The following is a 22,353-nucleotide window of genomic DNA, read 5'->3' on the forward strand; positions in this document are numbered from 1 at the left end:
CAGTATGTATACTAAAGAAATTTATCCTGTAGAACTTACTTTAAATAAAGCTAATGATAACAATGACCACTGCCCTTTCCTCGATCTTGATATCTATATCATAAACGGGAAGCTTAATACAAAAATTTATGATAAAAGAGATGATTTTTCATTTCCTATTGTTAATTATCCATTTTTAGATGGTGACGTTCCCTTGTCACCATCTTATGGTGTTTATATATCTCAACTTGTACGATTCGCTCGTGTATGTAACAATGTATTAGATTTTAGCGAGAGAAATTTATGTATTACTGAAAAATTATTACACCAGGGTTTTCGATATCACAAACTGGTCAAAACATTTACTAAATTTTATCACCGGTATAAGGAAATAATTCGTAAATATAACTCAACATGCAGACATCTTATACGTTCAGGTATTTCACATCCAAAATTTTATGGAAATATTCTTTATAAAGCACAAAAATATCAGTATTCTCCTCAGAAACTAACAAAACCTTTAAATAGACTTATTAAAAGGGGATATAGTTACGATACTGTTGTCAGGTCATTAAAGATTGCATATTTTGGCTTTAACATTGATTCACTGATAGGGTCTTTGCATCAGAACTAAACACATTTATTTCTAAAAAAACAGTTGTTGGCATGACACGGGTTATGTTCTTCTCATATATTTTATGATAGTATGATACTAAACCCTTAAAGGGAGGGATTGTACCTGATATTCATATGATGAAGACATAATCTTTCAATCAGTTTAATTGAGGTCTGGAGCTGGCATGTCAGTTAACTGCTAGTAGTCTGTTGTTATTTATGTATTAATGTCATTTTATTTATTTTCTTTTGTTACATCTTTTGACATCGGACTCGGACTTCTCTTGAACTGAATTTTAATGTGCGTATTGTTATTCTTTTACTTTTCTACATTGGCTAGAGGTATAGGGGGAGGGTTGAGATCTCATAAACATGTTTAACCCCGCCGCAATTTTGCGCCTGTCCCAAGTCAGGAGCCTCTGGCCTTTGTTAGTCTTGTATGATTTTAAATTTTAGTTTCTTGTGTATAATTCGGAGTTTAGTATGACGTCCATTATCACTGTACTATTATGCATATTTTAGGGGCCAGCTGAAGGACACCTACGGGTGCGGGAATTCTCGCTACATTGAAGACCCATTGGTTGCCGTCGGCTGTTGTTTGCTCTATGGTCGGGTGGTTGTCGCTTTGACATATTCACCATTTCCTTTCTCAATTTTAAGAATTAAATATTTCTAACCTACCATCCTCGCCTATCGCTTTCCCTTGTTTTGGATTTTATTTATGTAAGTCAAATCCGCTCATAAACGACTGAAAGTTTGAATTGGCTAGATCAACTTTGACTCGAACGTAGAGTCCAGTTTGAATATTATTTATGCATGTAAAATTCTCTCGTTAACGACTGGAAGTATGAATTGGCTATATCAACATTGAGGCCAAAGTGAATCGTGCGTATGACCTGTGAATGTAAACGGCACAGTTCGAGATATACATTAATTGTGTCGGCCAAAGCTTCAAAATATTAGTCTTGAGATTGCATTTCTGTAAATATTGACAATGTAATTTGATTTCTCTAATTTACCATTTGATCTGCTTTTACGGCCAAAACTGAATCACTTTTACTATGAAGATGTGAAAAAAATCTTTATTGTAGAATTATAAGTGCGTATGCACTACAATTTTTTTCAAAGGTTAAAATATAGGGCTGTGCGGATATTTTCAAAGTTTATGTGCCCTGAACTCTTCAGTCTTTAGCCATACATCTTTGAAAGAACGTAAATAAGAAGTTAACCTTTCCATCCTGCCGGTTGTCTACATGCTTATTGTGTATTTCTTCTGAAAAATGTCATTATGTTTAAGAGAAACACAAAAGAAGGGCACACAGGAAAAATCATTAGGTAATATGAAAGACCAAAATTTAATAATAGAACAATATTAGGTCCGAGACCACAATTGTCGTCCCTTGATTTTCGTTGTTCAATTGTCGTCCCTTGATTTTCTTCGTTGTTCAATTGTCGTCCCTTGATTTTCTTCGTTGTTCACGAATATAGTCCATAGTCCCTAGTGTTGACAGTGGGTTACTTGCCAAATTTATTTCTCCATGTTTAATGCCTCAAATTGCAAATAGGGGGATGAGATTACACTGTAAGAAAAATTGGGTCCAGAATTTTAAAGGAAAGTAGTGATTTGGTCCAACTGAAAAAGGTTGAAAATTAGCACTTCGGAAGCTGTAAAAAGATTTCAAGACGCCCTAAACATAAAATTGTCCATATTTTGAGTTAGAGCCGATGAAGTTTTCTATAATTTTGATATAATTTGTCCCAAAAGTAGTACAACACACTGTAAAAGTTTCTTTGAGAAAGCGCAGGTGGGATTTTTTAAATTTTCATTTATGTTCTAAAAGAAATGCACTACGAAATAATTGTGTTCTCGGACTAATAGCGGAATTGTTAAGTATTGAGTCACGTTACATGTAACAAAGAAAGTTGAGGTACTACGGACAAAGCAAATATGCAAAATATCGCAAACAACACAGCAATGACGGGATGTATAACATGTATAAGTACAGAGACACGTCAGTGATATTTTTGTAAAGAAGACGATAGAATAATAATAGCGCTCCCGACGAACTGTGTTTGTAGGTTGCTACCTGCTCAAGAATGCCATTTTTATTTCCGCACCTTGCAGTTCCCTTAAGGTGCTAAAATTGAACGCGCTTGGCTTGACGATGAATGATAATATCGTCTTCACTTTCTGCATCAAAATCCTTGACTATGCTTGTCTGGTACACGTAACCACCTCTATTCGACAGGAAAGCTTGGAAACCTGTCATGACCGAGTTGAATAGGTCCATCGAACGAGTGTAAAGCGATCTTTAATCAAAATTGGATCGGTCAAGTTGTGTACCATTTGCAGATGGCGCTTCAATCTGGTTTGCTCTATTCTGCAGTACGGGCATACTAAGGCTGGAGCAGGTACGGCGCCACGGTTTTTTTATTGCATGAGAAGTTCGTCAGTCTCTTCTTCAGGAGAGGGATAGGGGTCGGGGTGGATGAGGATGAACTCAACACCCCGACCCTCTATCATTTCCACCATCTCTTTCGTTCGTTCGAAGGTGGCGATCTTCAATTCTTGTTTGTAATAGTTATATTCTTCTGTTGACGGATGACTGCTTTCCAGCAGCCTATTCCATTCCTTCCTGCTTCCTAGAACCTTTATTATGTACGTTGTCATTGCTTTATATCTGAAAAATAGAGGAAACAATAATATGGAAAAAAACCCATGGTTAACCCTTTGCGGTGTCAGGACCCAAGCAAACAGCCGACAGTTGTCCCATTGGCTATGAGATACGCTTATGCGTAGCATCACCGTGAAGTACCACCACAGCAGTGCGCTCCTGGACATGGCACTCGCTGCATGGTAGTACACGGTAACCCCCACTCATAGGCCTTTCTCTAACCCTATACATGCAGAATAAATAAGTAAAACTATATACAGATATATACACAAGGCAACGACAATGTACAAGATATATACAAGCAAAAGATACCCCGGTCCACCCTGCCCGCCTTTAACAGGGATAGGGATAGGCTTATGCGTAGCATTACCGTGAAGTACCACCACAGCAGTGCGGTCTTGGACATGGCACTCGCTGCATGGTAGAACACGATAACCCCCACTTATAGGCCTATCTCTAACCATATACATGCAGAATAAATAAGTAAAACTATATACAGATATATACACAAGGCAACGACAATGTACAAGATATATACAAGCAAAAGATACCCCGGTCCACCCTGCCCACCCTGCCCGCCTTTAACAGGGATAGGGATAGGCTTATGCGTAGCAACACCGTGAAGTACCACCACAGCAGTGCACTCTTCAACATGGCACTCGCTGCATGGTAGAACACGATAACCCCCACTCATAGGCCTATCCCTAACTCTATACATGCAGAATAAATAAGTAATACTATATACAGATATATACAACAGATATACACGTGGTCGGTGTCTCTATCACGAAAAAAAAAATCCCCTAACCCACTCCCAATTGGTCGTAGTCTCTATCACGAATAAAAAAAAAATCCCCTAACCCACTCCCAATTGGTCGTAGTCTCTATCACGAATAAAAAAAAAAAAAATCCCCTAACCCACTCCCTATTGGTCGGTGTCTCTATCACGAATAAAAAAAAAAATCCCCGTTCCCACTCCCTATTGGTCGGTGTCTCTATCACTAATAAAAAAAAAATCCCCGTTCCCACTCCCTATTGGTCGGTGTCTCTATCACTAATAAAAAAAAAATCCCCGTTCCCACTCCCTATTGGTCGGTGTCTCTATCACTAATAAAAAAAAAATCCCCGTTCCCACTCCCTATTGGTCGGTGTCTCTATCACTAATAAAAAAAAAATCCCCGTTCCCACTCCCTATTGGTCGGTGTCTCTATCACTAATAAAAAAAATAATCCCCGTTCCCACTCCCTATTGGTCGGTGTCTCTATCACTAATAAAAAAAACAATCCCCGTTCCCACTCCCTATTGGTCGGTGTCTCTATCACTGGTCGGTGTCTCTATCACTAATAAAAAAAAACAATCCCCGTTCCCACTCCCTATTGGTCGGTGTCTCTATCACTGGTCGGTGTCTCTATCACTAATAAAAAAAAAATCCCCGTTCCCACTCCCTATTGGTCGGTGTCTCTATCACTAATAAAAAAAATAATCCCCGTTCCCACTCCCTGTTGGTCGGTGTCTCTATCACTGGTCAGTGTCTATCACGAATAAAAAAAAAATCCCCGTTCCCACTCCCTATTGGTCGGTGTCTCTATCACTAATAAAAAAAATAATCCCCGTTCCCACTCCCTATTGGTCGGTGTCTCTATCACGAATAAAAAAAAAGTCTCAGTCCGTCAGTCCCTCATTCCATTTACTAATTCTCTCCTTCGGTGCCTTCTTCTTCAACTTCTTCTGTCTCGTGTCCTCAGCTGGCCTTCCCGTCTGCAAAAATAAAGATACCTTTAGCCAAGGCATTGATAATGTTTCCCCCCCTTATATCTTTTATGCGTAGCATTTTCACGGGCTATGCCTGTGGTTTATGGGTAGCATTTTCACAGTTTATGCGTATGTTTTCATCGTGTATAATTTTCTGCCCGATCTTGTGTGTTTTATCGAAGGTCCGACTGACTGAGTTTACTAATTAAAGTACTTACCTTTACCTTACTCCTCTCTACAACCAGCTCCTCTAGATTCTGCTCTCTCTCCGCCCGAGAGGGGACCACACCGCTGCCTCCGGTCGCCTGCTGTTGTCCTTCTGCTGCTGCATCCTGAAATTTGATAGTGAAATTTAAAAAAACATTAAGTAACATTTTCACAAAAAAAAGAATCATTTTCACGGGAATAATATATTTGTTGCGACTAGTAAGCTAATTTACCTTGTAGGCCTTGCCAAGTTTGTCAAGGACAGCATGACGGCTTTCCACTCGCCGGGACTTGTCGTAGTACCGGTCGGCAGTCGCTACATTGTGCGCCATGTGCTTGGCCAGCTCAATGGCTTCTTCCCGGGTGCCCCCGCTCTCTCTGAGGGTGCTAACCGCCAGCTTCCTGTTCCGACTGGCGGTTAGGGTTGTCTTCTCCATCCCCTCTCCCTCGAAGAATCTATCCCATTCTGTCTGGACCAGCTTACTCATTGCCTGTAATAAAAATCACACTGACATTATGACCTCAACGAATAATTTTGACCTCAACGAATAATACATAATACGACCGATAGCAGACCGCGAAATAAAAACACCGTCATTTACAATGTTCAAACACATAATGTATGTCTTATGTAAATATACGTACCGAGGGCGTAAGGAATTCTCCCTTGCCCGTCAGGAACAAGTAAGGCTGGGGCTTCTCTGGTGGGTTGACTGGTAGGCTCAGGTGTGTCGCGTACACCTGCATGAGTCCAAGGAGGTCAGCAGCTATCCTCACATGGCAGATCTTGCCAGAGCGCGCCTCCTTGTGCTCGAACACCTGTAAGAGAGGGATTGATATTAATACGATAGACAGTAATACTTAATCACCTGTAAGAGAGAGATTGATATTAATACGATACACAGTAATATAATTACTTAACACTTAATACCGAAAACTTATAATTTATTGTGATTTACCTCGATCTCGATATCAGTCCCATCTACTGCTACAGCCGACAGGACATCAGCCCGCCTCAAGTGGGTTATGTCCCCAGCCCTCTTGGCGTTACTCAAGAGTAACTGGAGACATAAGATGTTCCGGGCGTCCATCTTGTCTGCCCTGGACAGCTGCTCTCCTCTCTCTGCCTTCTCGATCACTCTCCGGGCTCAGGTGGGTCGTTGTCAGTCCAGGTACTTGGCTATCTGCGCTGGCTCCAGATCCACAATGTCCTCGCCACCTTGGCGATGAGGACATCCTCCTTCAGGCTCTTGCTCACCGTCTTCATTGTCTCGGAGAGCGTGGTGAGCTGGTCTGCAAGGAGACGCAGATGGCGGAGCCAAGTACCCTTTCCTGCAAGGAACTGCAGGAACCCAGCCAAGCTGTGGAGGTATACCCGCTGGGTAGCAGGCTTCACTCTGAAAAAGAAAAAGAGGAAATAACTGACACTGCATTACGTATGCGTAACATTTTCACATGTATACTTACAAGTTTCACTTATGCGTAACACTTTCACATGTATACTTACAAAGTTTCACGTATGCGTAACATTTTCACATGTATACTTCCAAGTTTCACGTATGCGTAACATTTTCACATGTATACTTACAAGTTTCACGTATGCGTAACATTTTCACATGGCGTGCAACATTCCCCCCCAAACACAACGTAAAGGCTTACAGGGTATGATTGACTTACCTGTCTTCTTGGAGGTGGCGGTTGACCTCACCGTTCAAGGTCCCGATCTTCTCCAGATCCAGGAGCGCCTGCCTCGTCAGCCCTGTGGGCAACCAAAACTTCACAGCCGTCAAGTGGCTCTGTGTGGTGGTAGCCTTGCGGGCTATCCCACACGCTCTGTCGGTCATCGTCTTTCTGACAGGGAAAACAACATTTGTATATATATGCATTTCTTATGCGCAACATTTTCACATGTATACTTAAAAGTTTCACGTATGCGTAACACTTTCACATGTATACTTACAAGTTTCACGTATGCGTAACATTTTCACATGTATACTTACAAGTCTTGGGTCGTCAGCGACGTAAAAGGCCGGCCGTACCCCAATTCTTTCCCACTGACAATCATACCACGTCATATTTCAATGTATTTTTTTTCTCTCTAAAAACGCAATCAAAGGTACCAAAATACAAACTCACCCGTAGTCTACTAGTGCCTGTTGTAGTTCCTGCTGAGCCTGGGTGCCTTCCTCGTAAGGCACTGCTCCCTAGATGGCCTCGCGGAACTCTTCGCTGTCCTTCTCCAGCTTGTGCACCGTCTTAAGGTGCACATCCATGCGGATCGTATTTGACCCGCACAGACCACACTCAAGACGGCCACCGTAGGTCCTGTTGCCTTGGTCGCGGGGTCTGCCCTTCGTCTTCACAGGCACCGCCTCGGCGTCAGGGTGACACACCGTCATGTGACGTCTCAGGTTGACCACCGCAGCAGTACACCCTTCAATTTGGCACTCCCTGCGTGGTCGTTTCTGAAAATAAATAAAACAAAAACATTTATGTGTAACATTTTCACATGACGGGTAGCAATTGTCAGAAAAATACACAAGTCCGTCCACCGAATAAAGTTTCAGGTCCGAAAATTTTTCCCATTTATGTGTAACATTTTCACATGACGGGTAGCAATTGTCAGAAAAATACACAAGTCCGTCCACCGAATAAAGTTTCTTGAGGGGTTCGATATGTTTTACACTGATAGCCCTTAAGGGTATATATAGTATATAATAAAAAATATATTAACATAAAACTCACCGTGTCACCCTTATACACCTTCGTGGCGGCTCTCCTCGTCCTTCTACGAACTGGCTCGTCAGCTGACTGTGAGTCATCAGCTTCAGTGTCAGACCCTGACTCCTCCGCTGGCACGTCAGCAGCAACAGCTGGAACCTCAGTTCTACGAACTGGCTCGTCAGCTGGCTGTGGGTCATCAGCTTCATCAGTGTCAGACTCCGACTCCTCCGCTGGCACGTCAGCAGCAACAGCTGGAACATCAGTTCCAGCGGAACTAGCCTCAAACTCCGCAATAGTGCGGGCGACAAACCCCTTGGCCGAAGAATCTGCAAGAAAAGTGCGAACATTTATAAGTAACATTCACAAAATTTGTTTTTTTCTCGGGCCGCCTTGTTTTTTTCTGCGGCTTCCCTCTGTCTCCAGCCGTTAACCCGCGGCTCTCGCTAATTTTTTTTTTTTCACATTCAGTTAATTTTCAAATCTAATCCGTCCTACAAATGTGACAACCGCGTTCACAGTAAGTCAAGTTAACGATTGTTAAACTTACCTAACAGGTCCTTCTCCTCATTTGAAACCTCCTTCCTCTTCTTGGCAGGAGGTGCCTCCTCGTCCGAAGGACTTTCTACCGCTGTAAAAGGAAATAGTCAACTTTCAATATTACTTGTATCATTTTCACACCTAAAAATATATTTTCATAATTTGATATATTTTCATGCCCGTCACTTCGATGTCTAATGATAAACTTACCGCTGTCGTCCGATGAGTAGTCATCAGCGCTGGGTGGCGGGACATACTGGTCACAGGAGTCCTCCCCTGATGTCATGTCTGTTGACTCTGTAAAAAAAATATTTGCCATGTACATCTACAGTATTCACCATTATGCGTAGCATTATCACAATTACGCGTAGCATTATCACAATCATATAGAACAGGAAAAAAAAAAAAAAAAAAAAAACAAATACAGTATTCACCATTATGCGTAGCATTATCACAATTACATACCCTGCTTCTCCTGTACGATGTCAGCTGCCTCTGGGAAAAACACCATAGACTTCCTCCTGGACGATCTCCTCTCCCCCCTAAACTGGCGAACCTTCGGGGCTGGGCAAGCTGCTGGCGCCGGCGACTTCTTGAAACCCTTCAACATCTTGCTCTGCTGCGCCAGCAGGTTCCCAAGGAAGGATACACCCTTCCTTTCTTCCTTCTCGTCCAGCTTGGACCATTCCAGGTCCAAGTCCTGCTATCCTTTCCCTGTAAGAATAAGTATCAGAAAATTATACACGATGAAAACATGCACAGCCGAAGAAACTGTGAAAATGCTACCAATAAACCACAGGCATAGCCCGTGAAAATGCTACGCATAAAAGATATAAGGCAGGAAACATTGGGGCCGATATTTAAATACAATGTACCTACCAGAGTCAGAGTCCTCAAGGTACGCCTCCTGTACCACGTCCCTCAGCTGGCTGGTCCTGGTCTCCTCCTTCCGCGTTGGGGTCATGCCCTCCTTCCGCGTTGGGGTCGGTGTGACCCTGGTCTCCTCCTCCACCATGTCCTCTTCTGTAAAAAATGAAAGGAAAGATTAGCAAGGCATGTTCACGTACTTAACAGTGATAATGATTGACAGTGTTGGCTAATATCTAAATACAAGGTACTCACCGGTGACAGGCTCTGTCTTGGGCACTATCGGGTCAATAGGGACCGCCTGGAACAAGACGGGGTCGGCCGTGCCAGCGTCCACCTCCACCTTGAGGTCAATAGGGACCTCCATCCTCTGGCCGGCTCCCGCGTAGTTACCTGAAATATATAATGTGTACATACATTGCACAACAGTTCTCTATGAAGTTTGCATTACCTGAAAAAAAAATAATGTGTGAATACATAGCACAGTAGTTCCCCATGAAGACTTGAAAGTAAAGATTTAACATAGGAGGTAAAGGTACTCACCTATAGAAAGGTAACTGTCTGTCCAAGCCTGGACGCGGTTGACTGCACCGCCGACTCTCAGGCTTGCCCGTCCCAGTCCTGCCCGCAACTGCCTCTTCCCCAGAAACAGGCTCCTAACAGGCCGTCCCACACTTTTATTGAGGGCAAACCTGCTAGGCATACCCGCTAGGATGCCTGATACGCAGCGGGTCCTGTCCTGCCGTGCCCACCACGCTGCCTCCTGTCCAATCCTCTGCTGGTCCATCCTTCTGGCGTCCTGGACGCGGGCCAGCCACCAAGGCTCACTAGGCAGTGGGATGTTCACTCCGGGGGTAACCCACTTTAGCTCCTTCCACACACCATCCCGAAGAATGGTGTGCTTCCGGGCCACCCTACTGGTCTCATGGTGATCCTTAATGATCACCCTGCTAGATTCTTCCATTAAAACCTGCAATGTAAATGTTATGTGTAAGATTGGAGAATATCCGCCCGCTGCCTCTCGATGAAAAATCCTCGGACATAGAAATTTCTCCCCGCTGAAATTATTTTTTCCCCGGCTAATCGTACTACCCGCGGCCGCCCGCTAAAACGTCTTCCGCGGATCTTCGATGAAATGAAATGTAAACGTTATGTGTAACATTTTCGCTGATTTTCAAAAGTGTGGACCGATTTCAACAAGTAACAGTGTAGATCGATACTTATAACCCTACTCACCAGCCTTCTAGTTATCAGCCCCAGCTCTACCGTGGGCTTCTCCGTGGTCGGGATCCCCCAGGTCCTCATCTGTGACATCGGCATCTTCGTCGGCCGCCACTCGCATCCGGACCTCTGGATCTTGGTAACGGGTACATCCCGCACCACTACCTTCGGCACACCATCTTGAAAGATGATGTGCTTCGGGCCTGTCCCACTCGTCAGTCCCGTGGAGGGGTCCTCTATTATCTGCAATATAAACGTTATGTGTAACATTTTCACTGAATGAAATTTTTTTTCCCTGGTCGTCGCAAGAGGCCGCGGTAGCCCGCTAAAAGATCTTGCGATGTACCTCGTAGAAAAATCCTCGGACGTGAACATTTCTTCCCGATGAATTTTTTTTTTGTCCCCTGGTCGTGGCAAGAGACCGCGGTAGCCCGCTAAAAGATCTTGCGATGTACCTCGTAGAAAAATCCTCGGACATGAACATTTCTTCCCGATGAAATATTTTTTTTCCACTGGTCGTCGCAAGAGGCCGCGGTAGCCCGCTAAAAGATCTTGCGATGTACCTCGTAGAAAAATCCTCGGACGTGAACATTTCTTCCCGATGAAAAATATTTATTTTTTACCCCTGCTAGTCGTAAGACCCGCGATCGCCCGCTAAAAGCCAAAGGCCACGATTAATGAAACTTTCCACCGCTGCTTGTAGCAGGGGACGGACCATATCTACCCGCGCCTCGTACAGGCAGAAAAGGAAAGGCCGCGACCGATGAAACTGTCCGCCGCTGCTTGAAGCAGGGACGAACCATATATACCCGCGCCTCGTATCAGCGGAAAGGGAAAGGCAGAGGCCTCGATCAATGAAACTGTCAGCCACTGCTTGTAGCCGGGGGGCGGGGGACAATTTTCACAATTAAACTCATTGGGAAAGTAAAAGTTTTATGCGTAGCATTTTGACCGATACATTTAACAAAATTATGTGTAACATTTTCACAATTAAACTTATGGTTAGGGTTTAGGGTTAGGGTTAGGGTTACAGATACATGTAACATTTTCACAGAAGGTAAGACCGGTGCTCTTTTACTTTTTAGTGTGGATTGCCTGAGACCTCGTACTAATGTACATCGCTCGGGCAGGCAGCAATCAGTATTGGCAATTCCTATCCACGCCTTTCTCGTTAAAGGTTCCCGAATAAAATGACACAACTCCTATCCGTAACATTTTCACATTTTAAGCGTAACAATTCACAAGACCCGAACACGTTTAACCGTTTTACTTATTTATTTTTGATGGGTTTCGTACTTTGAAATGAGGGAATTGTCACGGCCTGCAAGAAGACTACGCGCAAATATTACCGGCGCCTTTCTCTTTATCCGTCGCCAAATGAAATAATGAACTCTTATGGGGAACATTTTCACATCCCTATGTGGAACCCTTCACAAGACAGCAAGAGGGAAGGCCGTTTTAATTTTTTTGTGTAATGGGTTTCGGGCTTTGAACAGCGGGGTATTTTCTAAACCCATAAGGCCTACGTAGTCCTCGATTGGCAGAGGCCTGGCAACAGCCGTTACTCCTCGGTACATGGGGGTGGGATGTCACTGTTTGCAAATCGACCAAGTCCCAAAGTAGCCTTTTCACCCTTGACTCAGGGCTGCATTTAAACACGATCGAAAATCATGGAAAGGTGCCGGAGAAGGGGTTGTTCTACTCACCGTGGGCGTCGCTTGTCGCACGTGTACAGGGGCCTATCCCTTGTAGTTGAGGATATACGGGGATCGGCGAGAAAGTTGACACGGCACCCGATACACCATGCTATCCGATCGTGAACTGTTCCCGAAGTCGAGAGCTACCGATGCTTCTTTCCAGTTTTCCCGTCCGTGAACAGACTAAGTTTCTGCGAGTTTCTAAGTTTTATGCGTAACATTAGCCTACAGGACTTTAAGTAAAAGTAGTTAAACAGGTTTTTTTCCCATTGTTATGTGCTGTACCTGTGCAATAATTTCACGGCGTGAAACCGTGAAATTTCGGATGAAGTGATCACTGTCAAGTGTTGTAATCTCTTTTAAACGTTAACATAAACAATGTCATTCCAAAAACATTTTTGCCTCGAAAAACACGAAAACTGGCACAGAAACACTTCTATATGTACTGAATGTGTAAACTTTTTATCAGGATCTGAACATCATAATATTCAGTATGCTAAAAATAAGTGTTATAAAAGCTCGGACGGCAACTAGCTTAACATATTTTGTATAGTTTCATCACTCGAAAAATAAAATTGAGAATGGAAATAGGGAATGTGCCAAAGAGACAACAACCCAACCATAGAACAGACAACAGCATAGTCCGTCAGAGGTATTTTTATCGTTCGGCTGCTGTCTTATTGACGCATGTGCAATATGTCCGATTATATAAATCCTTTGGATCATAGTGGGTGCAATATGACCAATTAAGTTAGAAATACGACGATGAGGTATGAGTGCCAAATGAGACATCTTTCCATTCAAGACACAATCTAGTAACGTAAGCTTTTGCAGTGTCAAAAACTCGTTGGAAGTACAATGATAAATTGCTGGCATATATTGGTGATTTTGAATCTGTTCAAAGTTTTGATTTTTTTACGCTATATACCTCTTTGCCTTATATTCTTATTAAGAAAAAATTCACACACCTACTTAAATGGACATTTAAAAAGTCAGAATGCGAATACATATGTTCCAATTCTTTTAGGTCATTTTCTAGCAGCAACAAACAAAAGAACTATGTCAAATGGACATGCTTTGATACTATATCTGCCCCTGAATTTTTACTGGATAACACTTTTGTTCACTTTGGAGATTCCGTTTATCGTCAAGTTATCGGAATTCCAATAGGGACTACCTGTGCACCACTTATCGCGGACCTGTTTTTGTATTGATATGAGTTATAATTTATGACTAAAATCAACAAAGACCCATCGAAACAACATCTGATACAAAAACATGGGTCTCAATAATGACGACTTCAGTATGTATACTAGAGAAATTTATCCTGCTAAACTTACTTTAGATAAAGCTAATACTAACAATGACCACTGCACTTTACTCGATCTTGATATCTTTATCATTAACGGGAAGCTTAATACAAAAATTAATGATAAAAAAAGATAATTTTTCATTTCCTATCCATTTTTAGATGGTGATGTTCCCTTGTCACCATCCTACTCGTGTATGTATCAACGTATTATATTTTAGCGAGAAAAAAATTATGAATTGGGTCCGAGACCATAGTTATTTCCTAGTGCATTTCTTTTAGACAATAAATGAAAATAAAAAAAAAATCCATCTGCGCTTTCTGAATAATATTTTTACAGTGTGTTGTACTACTTTTGGGACAGATTATATCAAAATTATAGAAAACTTCATCAGCTCTAACTCAGAATATGGACAATGTTATGTTAAGGGGGTATTGAAATCTTTTGACAGCTCGGCCAAAACAGTCCTGTGTTAAACTTGCCTTGTTCCGAAAATTAAGGTTACCTTCTGAACTTGATGGAACGTTGACAAAATAATATAAAACGCAGTCAAGACAAATCAAAAAGTATAAAGTTAAATTTGTACCTGGAATAAATCTCTCAATTTTGATACACTTTTCCCCTTTCTGTGAGTGACCATAATTTCTGTTTGCAGTGACCAACTCGAAACCGCTCTCGTCCATGAACCTTAATCAAATACTGAAGTACTGAACATCGGATGACCACAAGTTCTTGTGGATGGTCCCAAACACTTGTCTCAGAAAAAAAGGCAATGGCTATTTTGCCGGCTCCGGAAAATAGCAATCTATATAGAGTTTTGCTATTTTGCAGGTCCTATTTCAGACTTTTAATCCGACTATTAGAAATAAAAAATATTTGTATGAAATTATGTATATACAAATCGGATATAGGGCTAAATGTCAATAAGTTTTTAGTCTTTACTTTGACTTCATGGTCTGGTATATTAACTTTTGGTGAACTGCAATCATTAAATTACATGTACATACGTTAATTTCTGTTAAACGTTCGAAGATAGAAGACGAAAAACTTAAAATAAATGATAAGTTCGACTCATATGAAGACATACAGCAGGTTTTAAAGGAGTTTGAAAAAGATAACTATGTTCAACTATGGAAGCGGGATTCGAGGACAATCAAATTCATGAAAACCAGAGCACCAAACAAAAATTAAACAATAGGCTACTCTATGGTCCTATTAAGTATTGCTGTGTTCATGGAGGCACACAAAACTTCATCTACTGATAAGTCTAGTTATTTCATCATTTCATCTGTATCTGTGTATATATACGTGGAAGATACTAATCCTGATTTTTTTTTATACATGTACATTCATCTCTGTTTTTTTCTTGTAACTAAATAAATTTCAAAATATTTGAGTCGAATAGCAACATTCAACATCTTTCAATCGAAGTTACCCTAAATTTGTGTATACTTTGCACTAACAAGTACGTTTTGGTGTAGTGCGTAAAATTGCAAAACTAAAAAAAAGCAAATAAGTGTTAAATGTGTTATTCTCGCTTATCATCGAATAACGAATAAACTATTTAAGAACCCTATCCAACAACCTTTTTTAAGATGGTCTATCTTCTTGCAGGTCAACGTCCTTACCAGGCTACATTCAAGCATAACTGTCTTTTGTTCATTCAACTGCATGTGTACGACTCCAGATGGACAACAGCTAACAGTGTCGAAATACAACAATGAACATAATCATGAAATCAATGAAATTTGTTTCAAGTACTTGCCAAAACAGAGACATCATTCTATCTTCCGAAGAAAGACAAGATGTAGAAAACATGCTCAAAGTAAACGCTAACAAAAAGATGCTACAGAACTTTGTAATGCAGAAAAATGAAAAGAAAGTTGTTTTGAAAGATGTGCACGATATACATTCAGGCATAAAGAAAATAGACAAAGATAGACCAAGTCAACTTAATGATTGGGTGCTGTTGTCGAATATGTCACGGATGGTGACAAAAACCTGAAAGCAATCTTTCAAGATGAAGCTATTAAGTCAACTTTCGAACAGTTTCCCGAAATTAAACTTATTGATGCGACATACAAGACAAACAATCTGCGACTGTCACTTTATTTCATAATTACAGTTGATGGTAATGGGCAGATTGAAATTGTTGTATTGTTTCTGTTAACTGAGGAGGATCAAGATTTGTCGCATCCATCATAGAACTGTTTAAAAATACATAAGACTTCATGGGAAAATGTTTTAAAAGTTATATTAACTAATAAAGATATGTCCGAACGGAATGTATTGAGTTTTAAAAGCGATGCCTGATGCTAATCTCCAGTTATTCACAGTCATGTGCTATGCAATTTCAGGAGAGAGATAACACCTGAAAAACTTGGTATCACTCCCGGGTAAAAAAATCAGCTCCTTAATTAGAAACTGTACAGAAAATATCTTACTGAAGATCGGAGGAATAATATAAATCTTGTTATGAAAAATTGACATCTGAACGGTACCGTAGTCTCCTATTTCAACAGAAACTGGCATATTATAAGGTCAGAATAGGTTTACGGACTTAAAGATGGAGTCAACCTTGGAAATAAAACAAATAACAGAATCGAAAGTATTAATGATAAAGTGAAGTCCGTACTGACTATCCATCCAAACCTGCCCAGAATTCACAGGAAGTATTCTGATCGCCATAAAATCATTAAGAACAGAACGAGATCATAAAACTGTTGGCATGTTTCTGACGAAACCGGTTAATGCGTCTGATACGGAATCTGCCGAATACAAATACCAAGAACTGTTAACGCCGTACGCACTTAGGTATGTATTGAAACAAACTTCAAACTGTAGCGATGTCGTATTGAAAAAGTAAGAGAACTGGACAGGTGGAGAATTTTGGTGTGCGGAGAGTAAACTTAAAGAGGGGCAAGTGTAGTGGAATTCATTTGTACATGCACATTCTTCAAAAGTATGTTTCTCCCATGTAGACACAAACTTTGAGATGTCAACAATGAAGACTTGTTTCAGATGAATGGAATATACCAGAGATAAAACTTAGGCACATATACTAGATCTCATAGACTTTTTTGTTCATTTCCCTCCGAAGAATTAAAATCACGATCTTCTATTATTAGCATTCCAAAACGTAGCCGTAAATTGTCACAAAGTGAGAAATACAGACAAACACAGCTTCATGCCCAGCAGATTGCAACTTTGTTTTCGAAAGCAACAGGAAACGATTATTTAAACAAAACATCCACTTTACAAAATATATTAAAACATTGAAATGATGGAAAGCATTGTTTAGTGGTGGAAGTTCTTGAAGTGGAAACATCATTCTGATCAACTGGAATCACAAAGCGAAGTTTTAGAACTGACTGAATAAGTGGAAAGTATTACCGATAGTCACTGTAGTGAAAGTGGTGAAATCGAACCAGAGAGAGATGACATTAAACTCAAACATAACTAATTGAACTCTGCTGAAACGATTTCGAGTATAGCTTTACCACCTACAATGAAAAAGCGCGGGAGACCAAAGGGAATTACACAAACTGTAAAAGGATTACCTAAATAGCAGGCACGAAAGACAAAATGTATTACTTTTGATCAAAAAGCGTCCAAGGAGACTGATGTGATTGTATTAGAATGGTTTGTTGGAAAAGAAATAGCAAAGTCAGCTGTTGATGACGGTCTTGTGATAGAAGAGGAACACGTAGAAACTCGCCCTGAAATGGTTTCAACTTTATGTTTAGACAAACTAGTAAATATAAGATTAATAGAGAAATATTGCACAAAAGAAGCTTGGAAATCGATCGAAAGCATTTATTGTATTAAAGATGAATTAAATTTATATATCTGCAATTTTTGCAAAAGCGATGCGACGCAAAAGAAACCAGTGTCATGTGCAGTTCATGTCTTAAGTGGCAGCATCTTTCGTGTGCAAGTCTAAATAATGCACCAAAAGCAAGGCACTGGTTTTGTTACATTTTTAAACATTTTGAGCTTGTTGATTTGTTTTAGAACCATAACCTTAGAATATGATATAATTTATTTTTAATATATATGATTTGTAAATGTGTTTTAAAAAATACATATAGTTTAAGAGACTTCTTAATACGTTGAGAGTATCATATTTACTAGTTCTGTCTAAAGTTATGAAGAAGACATATTTGTTTAGAGATATTCTAACTAAAGTTTCTATATTTTTTCTATTCTTGTATTCTGAAAATCCTAATTTAGACCGGCAAAATAGCCAAACTCAATATAGATTGCTATTTTGCTGGAGCCAGCAAAATAGCATTTTAGATTCTATTTTGACGGAGCCGGAAATATAGCCACGGCGGCCAAAAATAATAACATCTCTATAACTGAAAGTGAGGTTAATGCACAGATATAATTTTTTTCTGAGATGATAAATAAATGAAAGGGAATTAAAATGTGGTATTCAGGTGAATTTTAATCTGACAACTGTCCGAGAGAAAGATTATCCAAAGAAACATCTATAATATCGACCAGTACTTTTTCTATCTTTTTTTTGCAACAAACAACAATGTTAATAGATAAAGTTGATAATCAAATTCGGACGCTTAATACCAGGGAGGGCACCGAATAAGCAAATAAAAATATATATCATGGGGTAAAGCAGAACAGATATCTTATTAACATATCTCATTTATTTAGGCGTAGAAAAGAAGTCCCCTTTAGTGTACGTTCTAATGATTTCTTGGTTCAAATACATTTTGCCAAATATTGATATATCTTAAATGATTCTCCCCATTTACTTCTTGGCTAAATAACATTGTTCTGCATAGTATACCGATTGATCTATTAATAGATTATAAAAAAACATAAAGAAGCTACCTATATCTCAAGCTTGAATATATCATATGTTATGATAATTTATATTAAAATATATAATTTAAATTGGTTGCTGAATATACTATAATTAAATGTCCTAAATAATACGTTTGATGTTTCATCAAGATGCAATGAAAATGAAAGGTGTAAAATTTGTTACAGCTCTAAGTCTAAATTTGGTAAAGGTGACTGGGGAAAATTATTTTTTTAATAAAATTTTCACTACATTTTAGCAACAAGAATGTCCAAAAACTGCTTCGGTTTTGGTACGCATCGGTGTAAAATTTGGTATTCGGATGATATTTTTAACAGACAACTGTACACTAGAATAATATCAACTAATATCAACTAGAACCCTTTTACATTTTTTTAAAACAAAATACCAATGTAAAAAGATAAATTTGATCAACAAAATCAAGACGCCAAATATCAAGGATGGCACAAAATAAGCAAATTAATAAAAAAAAAAATGGAGCAAAAGACAACACAAATCTTTTGAAATACTAATTATATTTACAGGCGTAGACAAGCTCTCCTTTTAATGTACGTTTCGGTGAGTTTTTTGTTTCAAATATTTTTGCTTAGCATTTGTATATCATAAATGATTTTGAATAGTTACTTTCTTTTTAAACACAGAGTATACCTATTTACCTATAAATCGATTACAGAGTATACCTATTTGCTGTACCTATAAATAGATTACAGAGTATACCTATTTGCTGTACCTATAAAAAGATTACAAACAGAAATTAGGGTCAACATTTTAATAGATTACAAACAGAAAGAACGGTCAATATTTCATCGATTTGCCTATTTATAGATTACAAACAGATAAAACGGTCGATATATGATAATAACCGATAATTTTTCTATAAATGAATAGATATATATAGGGACAACAACTACTGTGACATTTTTTCCTCCGGATCAAATTTCACCCGGATATAATTTTGCTTTACACTTGCGTCGCACATATTGGGGGGGGGGGGCATATTTTATTAGTCCTGTCCTTGGACAATAACTAAAACAATGTTGTTCATCAAATCTTTTAAAAATGATCCTACTGAAGCATGTTAAGTGTGAATCTCAGTGACTCGATATACATATATGTATTTGATATTTCCTAAGGAAACTTATATTTGATTGGTAATTAATTATATGTCTGAGGCGTTTTTAAATACTAAAAAAGGTAAGCGGGATTCAAATGAGATTAATATCCCAGGGTATAGCAATGAAAGAAAAGATAGAGAAAATAAAAAAGGTGGGGGATGGATAGTTTACTTTGATAATGATATTAAATATGAAAGAATGACATTATTACAGAATGAAAAAAAAAGAAACTGTCTGGTTTAAGATTTTTCCAAAAGACAAAGAATCATTTTTATTATGTTTTGTATACAGACCACCTAATAGCCAAACCTCTTGGTATACTTATTTTGAAAATGAGGTTGTAAAGGCTTATCTATAAATGATAATATATTGCTAATGGGCGACTTTAATATTGAGTTTTTGAAGCCTCTTCCTTCTAAATGGTCAACTTATATTACAACATATGGTCTTCATCAAATGGTGGTTGACCCTACTAGAGTTACTTCTACTAGTGTCACTTTAATTGATCATATTTACAGTACAAATCCTACAAGTCTTATCAATGTAATAGTACCATCATACGCCCCAGGTGATCATTATCCTGTTAGCTGTACTGTAAACAAATTTGCAAAGCTTATTAAAGACAAACCAGATTCACATTTTGAGATCAAATACAGAAACTTCAAAACATTTAATGATGAAATGTTTTTAAAAGATTTGTCAAATCAACCACTGATATAATACAGGAAATCAATGATCCAAACGAAGCAATGGACATGTGGTATTACTTACTTGTCAATCTATTAGATAAACATGCAGACGTGTAAAAAATAAATGTCAACCTGAATGGTATACTAATGAAATCGGTAAATCAAAATTCCAAGGAGATTATTTTCACAAAAAGAAAGACACTGGAAATTATAAAAAAATATAGGAACAAAACTAGTGAATTAATCCGTTATGCAAAAGCAAAATATTTTATGGATGCAATAGATAACGATAAAAACTGTAAAATTCTTTGGAGGCATTTGAAGGATATGAATTCAACAACAAAACAGGAAATTGACATTTTAACACACGAAGGAAAAGTACTTATAAACAAAAATGATATTGCTAACTGCTTAAATGATCATTTTAGCCCAGTAGATGAGAAGCTTATATCAAATCCTCACAAAAGTTTTAAATCTGAGAAAATTAATAACTATGTCAATTCAAAAATAATTGATGATACTAAATTCTCATTATATACTGTCACAAATGACCAGGTTCTATAAGGTCTAAAGAATCTAGACATAACTTAATCAACTGGAACTGATGGAGTTGGACCTAGAATTTTAAAACTATCAAGGTCGATTGTAGCAAGCCCCCTTGCTCACATAATAAACCTTAGTTTAGATACTGCAATATTTTCTAATATATTAAAATCTGCTAAAGTTGCTCCCATATTTAAAGGAGGGGATAAAACAGACCCAAACAATTATAGATCCATTTCAATTTTACCAACTGTGTCCAAGTTATTTGAAAACACTGTCTTTAAACAACTATATTTATTCTTAACCACACACAAATTATTAATACAACAGCAGTCTGGATTTAGAGAAAAACATTCTTGTCATACAGCACTCATTAAAATAATTGATAAATGGTTAGAAGAATTGGACAATGGAAATTTTACCGCTATTCTCTTTTTAGATTTTAAGAAGGCTTTTGATACGGTAAATCACTTTATACTTTTATCAAAACTCAAATTATACAAATGCGATGACCACTCTGTAAAATGGTTTTCATCGTATCTCTCTCATAGAATGCAAAAAGTTAAGTTAGGAACCACTGAATCAGAATATAAAACTGTAACTTTTGGAGTTCCTCAACGTTCTATACTTGGACCTATATTGTTCCTAATTTATATAAAAAGTAAAATCACAAAAATACTGAACTTAGAGGAAGATCAATTGGGAAAGTCCATAATCACATGGCAAAATCAAATAACAATGACTTACCATTAACCTTAGAATTTACATAATCTGATCTATATGCTGATGATACAACATTACATTTATCATCTAAATCTATTGTAAATTTAAATATATGTTTAAATAAAGACTTAGACAATGTTATTAAATGGTGTAAAGAAAATGATATGACGATAAATAGCAAGAAATCAAAATGAATGTTTGTTGGATCAGACAGAAAACTGGTAAACTGTAATGAATGTTTATGTGTTTTATCACAAGATAATATCGCTTTAGATAATGTTGAAGTTGAAAAACTTCTCGGAATTTATATTGATAAAAACCTATCATGGTCAATTCAAATTGATAAAATATGCGAAACTATTTCAACCAGAATATATTTGTTAAAAAGGTTGAAACGTTATTTACCATTAAAGGGTCTTATTCTTTTTAAAATAGCTATATATTACCCATTATTGACTACTGTTGTACAGTATGGGGTCTTACCACACACATTAATCTGGAGAGGATACATAAGCTCCAAAAACGTGCTGCAAGATTAGTTTTATCTGATTCTTTGATTTTCTATCAACAGTAATGTTTAAAAAACTTACATGGATGACTATATTTACGAGGATACACTACTTTCAAGCTGTGTTAATGTTTAAATGTATGAATGGTCTAGCACCTGATTATCTATCTATTAAACTTACTGCTTGTGCTGATCTTTATAAATATTGTCTGAGGTCGACAACATCAGGACTTCTTCGTGTACCAAGACCTAATTCTGATTTTTTTAAAGAACATTTAAATATTCTGGTCTTATTACCTGGAATACTATACCAAATAATATTAAAGAAATAGATAATTTAGATAC

The 22,353-nt window shown here is 38.4% G+C and overlaps 2 protein-coding genes across 4 annotated transcripts; both read right to left on the reverse strand.

The window, feature by feature from the left end:
- Positions 1-3,316: 3,316 nt before the first annotated feature.
- Positions 3,317-9,197, reverse strand: LOC139484535 (uncharacterized). Of its 3 annotated transcripts, XM_071268263.1 has the most exons (7): positions 8,955-9,197; positions 8,700-8,786; positions 8,500-8,580; positions 7,974-8,278; positions 7,365-7,693; positions 6,906-7,079; positions 6,317-6,625 (listed from the first exon to the last, which is right to left on the reverse strand). In XM_071268263.1, exons 1-5 carry the CDS (start codon positions 9,097-9,099, stop codon positions 7,433-7,435), a joined length of 879 nt encoding a protein of 292 aa, XP_071124364.1. In that variant the 5' UTR covers positions 9,100-9,197; the 3' UTR covers positions 6,317-6,625; positions 6,906-7,079; positions 7,365-7,432. The 3 variants fall into 3 exon arrangements, with proteins under 3 accessions (XP_071124366.1, XP_071124364.1, XP_071124365.1); XM_071268265.1 differs by lacking the exons at positions 7,365-7,693; positions 7,974-8,278; positions 8,500-8,580; positions 8,700-8,786; positions 8,955-9,197 and adding exons at positions 3,317-5,027; positions 5,240-5,353; positions 5,462-5,719; positions 5,874-6,047 and having other exon boundaries at positions 6,188-6,625; positions 6,906-7,074; XM_071268264.1 differs by lacking the exon at positions 8,700-8,786.
- On the reverse strand, positions 9,091-10,566 carry LOC139484537 (uncharacterized). Its single transcript, XM_071268266.1, has 4 exons — positions 9,900-10,566; positions 9,612-9,749; positions 9,369-9,512; positions 9,091-9,203 (listed from the first exon to the last, which is right to left on the reverse strand). The coding sequence occupies exons 1-4, from the start codon at positions 10,318-10,320 to the stop codon at positions 9,193-9,195; spliced, it is 714 nt and encodes a 237-aa protein (XP_071124367.1). The 5' UTR covers positions 10,321-10,566; the 3' UTR covers positions 9,091-9,192.
- Positions 10,567-22,353: the final 11,787 nt, after the last annotated feature.

The sequence above is a fragment of the Mytilus edulis genome, chromosome 8 (genome assembly GCF_963676685.1).
Source record: "Mytilus edulis chromosome 8, xbMytEdul2.2, whole genome shotgun sequence".
NCBI classification, from domain to species: Eukaryota; Metazoa; Mollusca; class Bivalvia; order Mytilida; family Mytilidae; genus Mytilus; species Mytilus edulis.